Source organism: Capronia epimyces (genome assembly GCF_000585565.1).
Source record: "Capronia epimyces CBS 606.96 chromosome Unknown aczIQ-supercont1.4, whole genome shotgun sequence".
NCBI classification, from domain to species: Eukaryota; Fungi; Ascomycota; class Eurotiomycetes; order Chaetothyriales; family Herpotrichiellaceae; genus Capronia; species Capronia epimyces.
This window is the reverse complement of record NW_006912907.1, coordinates 1,467,512-1,482,065: the sequence shown is the minus strand read 5'-3', so window position 1 is coordinate 1,482,065 and position 14,554 is coordinate 1,467,512. Positions and strand designations below refer to the sequence as shown.

At 51.2% G+C, this 14,554-nt stretch overlaps 4 protein-coding genes across 4 annotated transcripts; 2 read left to right on the top strand and 2 right to left on the bottom strand.

Annotated features, from left to right (window-relative positions):
- Window positions 1-1,459: 1,459 nt before the first annotated feature.
- A1O3_05167 (uncharacterized protein) lies at window positions 1,460-2,752 on the top strand (the record flags this gene model as incomplete). The annotated part of the gene is made up of 1 exon (XM_007735293.1): window positions 1,460-2,752. The coding sequence occupies one exon, from the start codon at window positions 1,460-1,462 to the stop codon at window positions 2,750-2,752; it is 1,293 nt and encodes a 430-aa protein (XP_007733483.1).
- Window positions 2,753-3,790: 1,038 nt separating this feature from the next.
- Window positions 3,791-5,766, bottom strand: A1O3_05166 (uncharacterized protein; the record flags this gene model as incomplete). Its single annotated transcript, XM_007735292.1, has 2 exons — window positions 3,791-5,380; window positions 5,440-5,766. 2 exons carry the CDS (start codon window positions 5,764-5,766, stop codon window positions 3,791-3,793), a joined length of 1,917 nt encoding a protein of 638 aa, XP_007733482.1.
- Window positions 5,767-6,416: 650 nt separating this feature from the next.
- On the bottom strand, window positions 6,417-8,608 carry A1O3_05165 (uncharacterized protein; the record flags this gene model as incomplete). Its single annotated transcript, XM_007735291.1, has 2 exons — window positions 6,417-7,115; window positions 7,166-8,608. The coding sequence occupies 2 exons, from the start codon at window positions 8,606-8,608 to the stop codon at window positions 6,417-6,419; spliced, it is 2,142 nt and encodes a 713-aa protein (XP_007733481.1).
- A 3,289-nt stretch (window positions 8,609-11,897) lies between these two features.
- On the top strand, window positions 11,898-14,441 carry A1O3_05164 (uncharacterized protein; the record flags this gene model as incomplete). The annotated part of the gene is made up of 2 exons (XM_007735290.1): window positions 11,898-12,761; window positions 12,819-14,441. 2 exons carry the CDS (start codon window positions 11,898-11,900, stop codon window positions 14,439-14,441), a joined length of 2,487 nt encoding a protein of 828 aa, XP_007733480.1.
- Between the last annotated feature and the right edge of the window lie 113 nt (window positions 14,442-14,554).

Genomic DNA, 14,554 nt, shown 5'->3' with positions numbered 1-14,554 from the left:
TCGCCCGATTGAGGCTATTCAACTAGAGATTGAATCTGCCGTTTGCAAAGTAAACGGAGGCGAAGAGAAATCCCAACCAGCGCGCAGGGTAGACGAGATAGGGATGGCGTGTAGGAGGAGCTTCGATAGTATCGTCGCGGCACTATGATGTTGATTATCTCGACGGATACGAAAGCGACATAGTGAGCTCGCAATGGTGAATGAAAAGAGGATGAGGACAGATATGATCTTTCGTTAATGTCTGGGGAGAAGAACGTCTGCGGTGGTTCGACTGAAGATGGTGGTGCTGCTGGTCCACTTAGGATCCCTGAAGAGGCCGAACTGATGAGAGTCTTGAAACTGCGGTGCTTGCTCCGGCGCAGCGCAATGCCACGCCACGCCAAGCCAAGCCTAGAAGGCGCAGATTTGCCTACGTTGCCCCTATTGCCACCAGGCCCTAAAATAAAACAGGCGCAGTCTCCGTACGGAGTACGGAGTACTACAGAGTACCTAGTACCTACCTCAGGTACCTAGGTGCCATTACAGCAGCCATGTTAACGCCAGTAGGACCTGCTGTAGGTACCTAGTAGGTACTCAATACTTGGTAGAGGGTACTCCGTATACACTAATTATTATTGCAACTTACCTGGGCTAAATTGAGCCAGTATTTTGTGTCAACATGGGCGAGCAGTGAGTCTGCAAAGGTAACCATGCCTTTGGTACATCGGTGTTTCCCTAGTATTATCAATATCATTGCGAATTATTTGGTCAAAAGGCCCGTGCCTGGACCATGCTTTGCGTGACCAACCCGAGTGTTTAGGTGCCTGGAAAGCTACCTCGGCGTAGCTTTTCCTGGCCGTTGTTCATCAAAGTGAGATTCTAGGCGTTGCATACCTAAAGGAATAGTAGTATAGGAGGGGCAGCCCAAGGGCCGTTGCCCTGTCAAGCCTCAACCTCAACCTACGTGCTACCAAACATTATTATTAGGTGACCCCCGGCACCTGCCCGGTGTCAAACCCCCTTGACTTGACCCTCCCACCAGTAGGGTGCCCGCTGGGGATCGACCATTATTATGCGCATTCATCTTATTTCCACGCGGCTGCATTGATCCACCAAGCCAACCAGGTCTTCTGGCCTGCGCCTGCGGTTTTGACACCAAACAATCAACGTTGGCAACACCAACCACGTTCCCTTCCACCATCTCACTCGCGACACCACCTACTTGCACTTCGCTGCATTATCCTGACCTCGTCATGATACTCCGCAGAGTGACCCAAGCGATGTCGAGTCACTGATAACCGTCTGAAACGCTCACTCGCTCCGCCCCCTCTACCTGGTTCCCCAGCGGCCTCACGCCGGAATCCCCTTTGCTTGTCTGGGCTCTCGAGGTAGCCTCCATCGCACAGAGGATGGTATCACTAAAGCTCAATTGTCATCTCTGGGCTTCTGACAAGCTTTCCACGTCTTGCATATTTTGAACATGGCAGCAATCTCGCCGCTTCGTCCTTCCACCCCGTCGCAGTCCAGCATGCAGGCGCCTCAGCTGTCGCCTCATCGATACCCCGCTGTTTTTGAGCCAGGCTCATACCAGTCGGGGCATCGGAACCTCGACGTCTTCTCTCCGGTGGATCAGAATGGGAGTTTCTGTTTCGACCGGGTGATCAAACGCGGCAGAGTGAATCGAAGAATAAAGAACAAGGGAGCTTGGAAACCCTCATGGAAGCCTGCCTACCTCGTGCTACGCCCAAATCTACTGTCCGTCTATCAAAATGCCGACGAAACAGATCTGAAAGCGTCAATAACCCTCTCCGAGGTCAACGCCGTGGCGCCCGTCCGAAAAGCGCATACCGAAAATGTCTTTGGGGTCTTCTCACCATCTAAGAATTACCATTTTCAGGGCATATCAGCGGTGGACACGACAGATTGGATTAAGCATATTCGTCTGGAGGCCCGGACAGAAGAGGAGGACGACTTTGATCTCCTCACACCGCAGTTCTCCCAGAGATATACTGATATGTCAAACACATACGAATCGACGGACTTGTCGGCGGACGATGTGGCCAATACTCCTCGATCACCGGAACGTACTTCCGCAGCCGTCCAGTCCAGACCAAGAAAGGGCTCGCAGTTAGCTCAACCGCACCAAAGGCGTGCCTCAACCCTTCAAGAATACTCTGGAAATGAACAATTCACAACCTCACATTCTGATTTTTCGGACTCTCTGGGGAGCTCCCTACCAAGAACCTCTGGGCTTCCGCTTCATAGACCACCACTTTTGACGCCCATTGCATCATCTCAGCAACTCAACGGCCCGAGTGATCCGAAAATGTCGACTCATTTGCCGCCTCATGGTATGCCGTACCATGATCCAACATCTGACCTCGAGCGTGTCATCCGTCATGGATACTTGCAGGTCCTGAAGTCGTACAAGACAGGTGTCAAAGGTTGGAAATGGATTTGGCTCGTCCTCCGTCCTCGAACTCTTGCCTTCTACAAGGACGACCAAGAGTATTCAGCCCTCAAAATTTTTCCAATGGATTCCATCATCAATGCAGCAGAAATCGATCCACTCAGTAAGTCCAAAAAGTACTGTTTCCAAATAATTATGGACGATAAACCGTACCGACTTTGTGCATTGAGTGAGGATGATCTGGCCAAATGGTTGGGTGCTTTGAAGAGTGTGTTGAGCAAACGCCACGAGGCGGAGAAAGCTTTAGCAAAAGGCAAGGAGAAGGACATGGTGGACGCAACTACTGCATTATCACTGCGATAAGTCTATGGTGTCTGGCGGGTGTTGAAGAACGGATCCCCGGTGGCATGTGGCTCAAATGACTTGCAATGACTATTCTACGATTTTGATGATCAGTTTCAATGCGTGTTGGAGTGCCTTTGGGGTATATGGAATTGAAAGCGTTAAGGGTTGCGCGTAAAAGCGTTAAGGGCATCCAGGCCAGTGGATTGAGCACCCGAAGAAGCCTTTTTTGTGCTGGCGGACTTTCCCTTTCCGTGGCAAGTTTGATCCGGGTTCGAAGGGGTCTACCGCATTGGAGGCTTCTCTTCTGTGGACTGGTTGCTGTTGGTTGAGGCGCTTCGCAAACCTGTTTCCCGGTTGATGCTGGATGGCTATCACTTTGATGTCGCAGAGACGAAACAATGCGCAAGGTACCGAGGTAGGTAGCTTTGCGTCTAAATCCTTCATGATTATGAACGTACGAGATATATACCGTGAATCCCATGCAGGAATGCAAGCAAATATTCCTCCTGGCTGCAGCGTTATCTAAACTAAAAACTGGCGCTTCTGTTATTTTTACAAATCAATCTGATTTCTGGATACCTGGGACGACAACCCTTCATCGAGCCACACCGGTTGGGAATGCTGGTTAATAACACCTCGCGGCAAAGATTCAAGTGCAAGTTGGTGTGTAATTCGGTCCATATTTTGGGAACTGGCAGACAAGACGATGAGAAGGGACAGACGTGATAGACATCAAGCCAGCAAGGGATAGCAGGCCGGAGAAATCGTAGAGTAAAGAGATAAGGCTGTGTGGATAGGTAGTTTTGTACATGCAGATATAATCGTCCCTGAGGCATGTCCATGTCACGGATATTCCCAATGAGTTTCATGTCGTTCTCAGACGCAGAGATGAAGACTGAGGGAGAGGGTCGATCGAAGAGAACCTGTCTCGCGCCCGTCCGCAAATGTGGAAGCTTCGAACAGTGCTTTGGTGATATATGTCGGTGCAAACTCGTCCACGAAGTTCTCTATCATGGCACCAACTATCGATCCAAAATTCAAGGCCGCTCGCATCGTTTACCGGCCAAAGATGCCGCGCACGCGGGCCCAGATGCCTTTCTCTGGTTCCTCATAATATACCCCGAAATCCTGCTGTTCTGCACCGTCCTGAGGTGCCTCGACAAGGTGTTCCGACGCGGATGCTGCACCTTGTTCCGCTGGTGGTGGAGACCACTGGGCGGGCTCCTTGTGGATGGTAGCTATTTCGGAGGGCATCCAGCCGTCGCTCAAGCCGCTGCCGATGACATGCACGCTCTTGGATTTGACAAATTCCAGGCTGCGAGACTGACCTTCACTCAGCTCCTCTCTTGTTCCTTGCTCTTCGTCGTCCACCAACTCCTCAATGATCTGGTCTTCCGTCTCACGCACCAAGGCTTTGGCTACTCCATACGGTGCTAACTGGCCATGGATCACATTCTGCGGCCACGCTGGCGCAAATAGACCGTCATTTAGATCGGCCCAGAAAACCTTGATTTCGCGTGTGTCCGCCCAGCGGGGTCTCGGTTGCTGGGTTTGTTTCTCCTGCTTCTCAAATTGCTCAAGAGCAGCATTTTTGTGTTGCTCAATCGTTTGTTCCAAAGACAAAGTGTCGACGTCCGTCCCTTTACGTTGTTCATATTGTCTTATGGCTGCTTCCTCTGCTCGCTTCAACGTAGTCTCTCTGCTGGTGGCTTGTCGCTCCTTCTTGTTAGCTTCGGCCTCTTCATCAAATGCTTTTAGTGCTGACTCCCTCTTCTCCGCGACCCTCTTCCAGACAGAGTCCGATTCCGTCGTTGGAGCATCATTTTCCTCAAACCATTCCTTGATCGCTCGCCGCTCCGCTACCCTTGAGACATATTGTCTCCTGTTCCACTCATCTGCGTCAAGATTGCTTGGATCGATGTGAATGAAGCCCTCCAATTCCTTGGCGGCATCCTTGAGTTCCGTGAGTTGGTCGATGTTGACGAGTTTACGTCCATCTATCAGGCCATGGTGCTCCATACTAAGCTGTGCGAGGGCGCCATCAGAAAGAGGCAGTCGGTTGCGGTCTTCAGCATCCATATCTTGTAGGGCTAGAGCAGCACGGGAGATAATTTCATCTTTCTTTTTCGCGTCCTCCTCTCGGATCGCGTTGAGACGTCTCCGCGCTTTCTTGGACCTGTCCTTGTGACGTGCCACACGATTCATTTCGATTTCAATCATCCGGTCCAACGGACTTGGACCTGCGCTTATCCAGTCGAGCACAAATGCAGCATCGGCTACACTGGTGGCCTTTTGATCCATAAGCCTCCGCGCGTGTAGTTTCTTTGGTAGGATCTCATTGAGTTTCGGTATTTTCCCAGTCAACCGATCGCGTACAGCCAGCTCTTGCAAATCCGTCGGCGAACCGAGCTTTGACTTCACCACATCAATGTCTTCTTGTGTAACTCTGATCAGTGAATCAGGGGGTGAAAGTTGCCGCTGCAGTGACAGCTCGCGCAGTTTCTGGAACGCGAAAAGGCCTTCTAATGCTCCTGCGGGAGTAGGTGGGAAGTGGATGGAGAAATAAGGCGTCCACATATCGCGACGAACAGAAGCTGGCACTGTCTTCTTGCCATGGAACACCAGCTGCTTTAGTATCTTGTTATTCTGATTGTAGTCGTGGGTTAGCTAAGCAATAAAATAAAACTACAAAGCTCGTGACTTACCTGCAGGGTCCTAGTCAGGCTGTACACCACCTGGTTCGTTCGTATATGGCGATAGGCATAGATATTCAGTCCGTGGGTTTCGTGTCGCAACGCCTTTATGGCCTGACGGGTTTGTGTTCCTCTCTGATTTTTAGCCGCATTGGAGCTCCTGGCGCGCCATCTGCCTTGCACCCAGAAAAGACCCTCTGGAAGTTCACCAAGAGGCTGTGGGTTCGTATTGGGGCTCGGAGTTCCCTTCAGCATTCGAGGGGGTCGTACTCGTGGCATTTGAGGTAAGGACATGGGAGGCAGCTGATGGGCCATTGTGCTTGCTGCGGCCGTCGCCATTGTGTGAGAAAAAGAGCGGACTGCCGATGACCTGTGGGAGAATCGTATTACAAAGACATTTCACCAGTGGGCAATTAAGGTCCCCTCAATAGAATGACCCAGGTGCAGTAAGACAGCGCCGGCACTTCAAGGGAATAATTTGCTTGAGCAGTGAGTTGTACTCCGTACATGCTGCTCCGAAACAATTTGGAGCTCTCTCGGCGAGTTCTTGCAATTGCAGCCATACTACTCTGTACTCCGTACTAGAGCCGGGCTTGGCATATTTGTTGTTCAAGTTTGCAACCAACGTAGCCAGTCTACCTAGGTCGCAAGGCTCCTTCCGTCCAAGCAAAGCTAGCCCTTGTTACAGCGATCGAATTCGAGTCGGTGGTAAAGCCTTTCGGTTTGTTACAATCAAAGATGCGTTTCACACCTCACCTCAAGATTTCTTACCCGCTCCAAACTACTAGATTCGAGATCTGCTGTCTTATCTAAACCATTCGTGTCACGCGCCAAATTCAGATCCCCAGAAATGTTTCGATAAAGCCTCCCAATGCCCTTATCCAACCATATGCGCATACAGTATTGCCGCAATCCTCGAGATGTTCATCATTCGTGACCGTGCAGTTCGCCTTGAAATGTGTAGAAGTTAACATAGCCGCTCGCCTCAACTAATTTGCAACAGGAGTTGAGTTGGCCAGCCTTGAGGGTGTGTGAGACGTTCCAGTGGTAGTTCCACCGATTGGAATCCAGGTTCGCGTGATGTCCATACTCCTGTTCACCCGCCCACCAGGGGTAAGGGGATAGTCCACCCGTGACCGATCCAAGCGCTCGTCTTCATCCGAGGTCTCATCGGCGAGACGGGCAAAGTAATCCGCCAATGCACTAGTTGAGTCTCCAGAAACGACGTTGTCGTACAACGGAGGCGGAGTGACCAACGGCGGTGGAGGCTCATCCTCATCAAAGGCTGGTGGGTTGAATGACGGACTTCGAAGTAAATGCATCGGTCTTGCTTGTCCAGTGTTTGGGTCGTTGTGGACATGAGCCTGAGTAGGCAGTGTCAACCCGCCAGAATCATTTGTCCAACTTCGTTGTACGCCCGGATTAGACTGGCCTGGCGCACTGGACACTGGGATTTGAGGCTGGGACACGGGAGGAGTGTTGCGTCTCCTTAACGCAGCCCCTGGGCAGCCACATTCGTACTCATCCGCAGGAGAGGGTACTGTACCACCAGCACTGTAAGCTGGCAATGAAATGTTTGCCTGGGTTGCGCGACATGAGAGAATATTGAAAGGTGAATCGATCGAGATCTCGAAATGCCGACGCTTAGTTGAGTCATTCTCATCTGGTCTAGACAAACGCATCACAATCTGTGGCATTGATTAGTGAGAACCAGGATAGCAAGCAGGCAGAAACGAACCTTGATCCAATGATTCACCTGGATATTAGAATATGTGGTATCGAAATGAAGCCGCTCACTCCTCAATTTTTCTTTCATCTGATGGCAGCTAGGAAGCTGCACATTGAACTCCATTTCCGTGGGACCGATACTTCCAGCGTCACTGTCGAGGTTACCCAACAGATTCGTCTGATCTGTGGGGATATCCTCGTCGCCAGCCGCAGCAGCTTGCCGATAATCGTAGGGAACACCACCTCCAGCTAGAATACGCATAGAACTTCCGGGATACGTGGACACACTGTGGCCGTCCGCACGTTTCTCAAATAGTTGCACTTTCCTTGTCGGTTCCAATCGGTGCACCTTCTTATTATTCGTAAAGTACTGTATATTCTCCGTGACGAAGACTTTGATCCTGTGACATTGGACTTTCGCTAATGGAGTCAACTTGAAGGCAATGGGCACTGAAGAGCCTAGCGGGAAGGACTTCCCGGAAATGACGATGTCGTAGTGTAACTGGTCTTCCCAATTTCGAGATATGGCGATGGGTTCTACCTGTTCTAAAGAGCCTTCTGCCGGAGCTCTGATCAAGGTGAGCTCCTTTGCGCCCACCAAGTTGGCACGGAAGGCACCAGATCGTTCCACAAGGGCCTCCAGTTCGTATTTGACATGGCCAAGGTCAACATTGATCGTTTCCGGGAGTCTGGAGTCGAGGGGCAATTCAAAGTTATAAACATAGTCCCCGGGATGGAACAATTTGAAGCCTTTCTGAGCAACAGTGGGGCCCCCGTTGATGGTATCGCCCTTTCCGAAGCTTCGGGACTGGTTCGCCTGCAGAGACAATCTCTTCGTGTCTCGGGAAGTAGGGCCTTTGGCGGGTGATGCGCTACGCTGGAAGAGATCAAAGGATGATACCGTCACCCCGATGTCCTTCGACTCAACAGAGGGACCTTTGTGTAGTTGAACGATATCTGCACCATAGCTGTACTCAGCCTGAGGAATTTGCGCATTGAAGAACGACCAAGTGTGGTTCATGATGGTGGTGGCATCTTTGAACTCGACGCGCTTGGGCGGAATGCCCTCCGGCCACTCCGTCTCGGACTTGCCACGGAAATTGAGAGATATCGACTTCAGTTTTGCTTGTTTCTGGACACGTAATAAGAGGCTCCCGCGAAGCATCGTGGTGCCGTGTGTCGAAGCATCATTTGGGTCGAAGCCTTGCAGGAACAAGACCGGTTCCGCTAGGGATATATAGGCTGAGACGCCATTGCCACTGGCGACAGGCTTTTCATCGGCTAAATGGGTCGTGTTGACGGCAGGTTCAGGATGGGCGGATTGACGAGAAGAGTTGCGAGCATCGCTATCGAGTCGAGGTCGGTGCAACACACCGGTAACAGGGCCGCTGGCGATACTCGAGCTTCTGCCCCGTCGATCCGGCGAACCGCGACCAACGTCGGCGAACACCATCTCTCCCGCTTCCGCCGAATCTCTACGTCCAGATCGCCCCTGCGATACAGGATAGAGTGGGATTGTCTGAGCAGAAACCGGAGGGAGATTGAGTCTGAGGAATCTCTTTGCGTTTTCCCGTGAGAACGCCAGTTTCGCCGCCGGTTGGTTGAAGCTGCGAGGCGGTATCTTCGAGGGCAAGGCGTCCTGGATTTGCGGTTGCGAGGGAGGGTTCGAAATACCGAATCGTCGACTTGAGGGGCAGAAGGTCGGGGAATTGCGCTCGTTCGCTTGGATCGACTGTGGGCGATGGTTGTCAGCATTTGGTGAGAGATGAGAGGAATCAATTGCCCACGCAGGGGTCGCCGCAGACTCGAGTGCAATAGGAAAAGGAATAAGCAGGCGTGCCAACTTGCAACTCCGCAGTTTGAACTCGCTTGGCTGTACGGAGTACAGAGTAACTGTAGCACTCACCCAAAGTGGCAGTTCTGGCAGTCGCTAGTAGATGGTTCGGAGACTTGACTGATAGTTCGGCTCAGGACATGCCGTGGGCCAGTGTAGAAGCGCTCATTGTAATTGGTGCATGGCCTAGCTAGTGTCTGTGGTAGCAGTGTCTACTACTACTAGTAGTGGTTGAGCAATGACGAGGAGAGTGTATGTATGTGCAGAGAAGAAACAAACAGAACTTCTGGAAAGCTGATGTCGGGGGTTTGGCTTCTGGGCAGAGAGGGCCGAGGACAACTGCTATGCTTATGACCAGGAAAGATTTCTCGAACAAGACGGATGGAACGGTATTGGCGGAGAGGCAAAAAGCTGGCAGCGCCCGGGCCGGAGAAGCCTGACTGATCACCGCGTCAGTCGATGATATAAGAGGGGTCCCGGTCGTGCCAGGGCCAGTACCAGGGCTAAGGCCTGTGCCCACTGCCCAGTGGTGATATATTATTACTCCGGACAGAAGCCGACGGTTGTGGGGATGAGAGGCCAGAGTAACATTAATTCCAGGTATGTTACTACCTGGGTACCTGGGTACCCTTGCCTGGGTAAGGTAGGTACGTAGGTACCCAGGTGTGTACACATGATGTTTACTGCTTTGTGTAGGTGTAGGTATAACTACTAGGTAGGTACCTAAGCACCGACCATCTGGTCTGGCCACGTCTGTAGAAGCGAGGGCCATTCTATCTGCTGCTTGTCCGTCCATCCTATTCCCCCCAACCCGTTCAATATAACGACTCCCGACCAGCTGCTCTGACCACCACTCGCCTACTAGTGGCAGGTGGTTCACCTAATCATCTCGTCATTTACCTGAAGCAGTTCTGTATCCCGAAAACTCTATAAAGTACTCTGTCTACTTTGGTTCAGCCCACGACGCCACCCAAACGGGCGCTGTATTCAGGTACGCCTGAGTCCCAGTACCCACTGCGCAAAGCCGAGTCTCCCGCATCCGCCATCTCCCTTCGTCGACCGTTTCTTCTATTCGTGACCTATATCCCCACCACGGCCAACATCCTCCTCTCGAGATTGGTAATTCCGGTGCATCTAGGTCGTGTGAAGCAAACCGGGGGCTTCTCCAGCCCCGAAAAACTTGTCAACCCGGCGATTGCCACTCCCGTCTGGAGACTCAATGTCACCGCGACATATGATGTTGCGTTATGGTTTTTTTCATGGCTGCGCCTCTTCGGCGTCCTCCCCTCAAACCGCGGCATCCCGAGGACGGTCATGCCAACAGGCCAATCGGATCCCTGCGGCATATCTCTGGCAGCAATAATGGCTAGGTATTGCCCAACTCAGATCCCGCACAAGGGTTCCTCTTCTACAAATTAGTACGGAGTATCTATACAGTGTAAGCAGTTACATAACCCTCACCCGATTTGCATGGCCACCTTGTTGTACAGAGATGGATGTGGTTGAATGCTCCTCTCCGCGACGTGTTGGTCAACGCTATTGCATCCTTCCAAACGGAGCGGCTCGACCGATGATGCGGCTTACTGTTGAACTTTACAGACTAGATTTTCACCTAAATCTACAGGCGGTGGCTTCCGGGTGTATCAACCCGCTCGCAGAGATAATCTAATTATTACAGATTACGTGTATCATTGAGGCTGAGTGAGCAAGTAATCACATGTCGTGCTTGTGTCGGTGGTAATATCACCTGGGATGTTCACCGCACAAAAGGAAGATTTGTATTTGCATTCTTGACACGCCTGGATCACTACCCTAGGATCAACCTTGCAGGACACAATGGCGAAGAGGAGGCCGCCATGCGAGACTGAGGGGAGAAATGGTCTCCGGGGAGGGTTAAAGGGTCAGACGTGGCTCCGGGTGGCATCCTGTCATTGATATTGGTGATACTCAATCGTGTGTGGTATCAGGCTTTTGTGAGTAAGGTCGGCCGAGGTGAACACATCGTAAGATATTTTCTACGGGTATGGCATTTTGCACATCTCTTCAGAGTAAAAGTCAGAATTCATATTTCGACCCCTCAGAGTTTCCGTATCCGTCTTGCGGCTTTATGTACTCGCAGCGCTTCTTTGCCCTGGCACTGTGTAGAATTGTGGTTTCGGATCTATAACCAACGCAGAAGCATTCAGACGTCCCTGAGATCAATTGATCATGCATACTTGGTCAATCGCAATCATGTGCTATCTCTAGTCTAGGTCGAGAAGCAGACAGTAATTGACGAAATCGGTCGTTATGATGGCAAATTTTTTCGACAACGCCAGCTTTGGGTTTACAGCTGCATATGCTCAGCTTTCTCTTGCGATCCTCAAAGCATCAGCCGTATGCCATTGGTTGTATCCAGCTACAGCAGTGGCTAGGTACCTACCTTTAGGTAGGTAGTACAGACAATACTCGCACTCAACATACACTATATTCAGTTCACATAATAGGGCATACCCCGCTTCGGATAAACTTCCCCCTTTGTGCGAACGGGGCCCCGATCGCGTCGTGCGAGTCGGACGCGTCCTTGGCCAGAAGTCCCATTAAACTTGGATGCACTGGCGGTGGACTCGGCCGGTTCCTAAAGCAAAAACACTCGACTTTTGGATGAACGTGTCTTAGCTGAGCATGATATGACCCTATAGCAACATTTCAACATGCGTGATGGCACAGAAACAAACTCGAGGTCTGAGCACCTTGCTGTTCCATGTGCAAACTGCTGACAATATTGAAGGATCAGCCGAGCGGCCACTTCAAGGCGCAGTGCTATGCTTCACTTCGGTCGGTCCAGAAGAAAGGGTGAGTAATACTTTTGTCGATCAGATGCCTCGTCCGCTAAGCCTCTCCATAGACTCGATATGCTGACCTCGCCATGCAAATGGGAGCTCAACACAAGCTCGACCTCACCTCTGACACCACCCATCTCATCGTTGGTAGCACTGATACTCTGAAATACCAATATGTCGCCAGGGAGAGAGAGGATATCATGGTATTATGCCCAGAATGGGTTGAAGCTGTCCGGGAATATTGGATGAATGATCTACCTTTGGACCTTGATGCTCTCACTCGTCAATATCGTATGCCTACTCTGGCCGGGTCGAAAATATGCATTACCGGTTTCGAGGACATATCCTTCCGCGCGCAGTTGCAAAGAAATGTTGTCGAGAATGGTGGAGAATACACTGGGGACTTGACCAAGGATGTGACCCATCTTATTGCTGCGAAGCCTGAGGGGAAGAAGTATGAATACGGGATGCAGTGGCAGAAAAAGGTGGTGAGTCTGAAGTGGTACAAAGATAGTCTCGAACGAGGCATGCAACTAGACGAAAGACTGTATCATCCCACCATCCCTGTTGGCGAGCAAGGATTTGGGGCCTGGAATCGACGAGCTCAACACTCACCACATCTGGGCAAAAGAGCCCGTGGGGATACTGTCGCTCCCGAACCATCTCGAAAACTTCGACGAACTGCAAGTGCGAAGCTTGGAGGCCAGAACCAAGACCTGTGGACCGACATCGTAGCAGGTGCCGGATTCGAGGCGAAACCGGCAGAGCGTCCGCAGCTGAAGCCATCTGTTTCTATGCCCACAATTAAACGAGGCGCCAACCTTGTGAAAGCTTCTAGCACCGAGGATCCTAGATCGCTCAACGACAGTGTTCCCTCTGAGGCATCCCATGTCATCCCTGGTTTCCTTTCGGGTCGAAGTTTCATAGTGAAAGCCTTTGACGGTAAGAAGGTAGGTTCCGTCATACATCTCTTATCAAAGTCACTTGTTGTCGCTTACACGGACTAGGAGGGACTTCTCCGCAAGATTTTAGTCGAGAACGGAGCGTTGATTGCGGACGAAGAAAACGATCAGAACGCGACTCTCGCAGCCAACACTTTTTTGTTACTGCCACATGATTTAGGCAAGAACAGGTCGATAGCTCCGGAACTTTCGCAGAATAACCACCAAGCCGTGTCTGAACTCTGGTTAGAGCGATGTATGCTCCAGAAGTCATTCATACCACCGCACACCTACCCATTGGGATTGTTGGTCAAAGGTCCATGCTTGAACGGGTTCTCCGAACTCACGGTCAATGCTACTGGATTTAATGCCCTTGAGACACTTCACATTTCCAAGATGATCGCCATGCTCGGTGGCAGATATCTTGAGGTTTTCACCTCTGCTGTTGCTGTGCTCGTCTGCAAGAATGGTAAAATCAATGAGGCAAAGCTCGACCTGGCGCATCACAGTGGTATACCTTGCGTATCAGAAGAGTGGCTTTGGTCCACGATCAAGAATGGCAGCAAAGCACAACTTGAAAGATATCTCATCCAGCAGGATTCAGCGAATGCTACCAGTCCTAATCGCAAGCGGCGTGCACCCAAAGAATATGTCGAAGTGAGCACAATACCCATAAGACCTGAGTCTCGCGATCAGCGAAGTCGTGAGCTGAGCAGAGCTAGCCGAAACGGGACGAAAAGTATAAGAAACGGGCCAACACCAGCGGTTGAGGTGCATGAGGAGGTAATGGATGATGTGCCACAACAAGCTCATGAACAGTCATTTGATCCTAGTCGAGCTGGTGATTCGCCAGAGGATAGTGGCACTGAAGCCGGCTCATGTGTCCAAGAGGCTCTCCCACTACAGGAATTGTCTAACTCGTCAGGAAGAATCGGCGGAGCATTGCAGGCCAAAAAAGCATCGATTTTATCACTTGATGGAAACTGCAGCATGCAAGAGTCCAAATGTGAAGAGACCACAGACGGCGCTGCACTAGGCGGTGCCGAGGACGTTTCCAAGGTGACGAACATCCACGCTATCAATGGTGCTATCAGAGAAATTCTTGAGCATCAGACGAAGAAGAATCCTAAAATGGGGTCCATTAAGAGTTCGAATGGCGAGCCCAACCAAAAAGGCAGACTGATCGGGCGTGCTCTCAGCAACTTGTCCAACTCATCGGTAACGTCCAATATAAGGAATTCTAGAGCGAGCTCGGTGGATAGCATCAACACTGAGGGGGTTGGCAGCGACCTGGTCAACACACATACGGCCCACTCGACTGGCGAGACAACATCAGAACGAGGAAATTTCAGCTTTACCGGACGAGCAAAGTGTACATTGACTGGGTCCAAAGTCCAGTGCATGGGAATAGATGATTTTGACCTACTTCGAGGCGATCACCATGGAGACGAGGCACCGCCGATGACTCAGCTGGGCTACGAAGACCCGGAAGAAGCGATTTTGTTGCGACAGAAATTGGCGGAGTCCAGGCGAAAGAGATCAAAGGCCGGAAACGATGAGGACGAGCCCAACCCAGTGGCAGCACGACCAAAAATGGAACGCAAACTTCGGGACGATGTTCTTATTACGAGCGCTGGCTGGGGTGCGGGAAGGCGCACCAGACAAAAACAGAGAAGTCCTCAGGGTTGAAGGATTTTTGAATACAGTAACAATACGGCATGAACTCGTGCCAACTGGGACCCGTCACGGCTGTAAAGACCCCAGTTTGGTATAGAGAATTGACGAGGATATTTCTGTTTAGA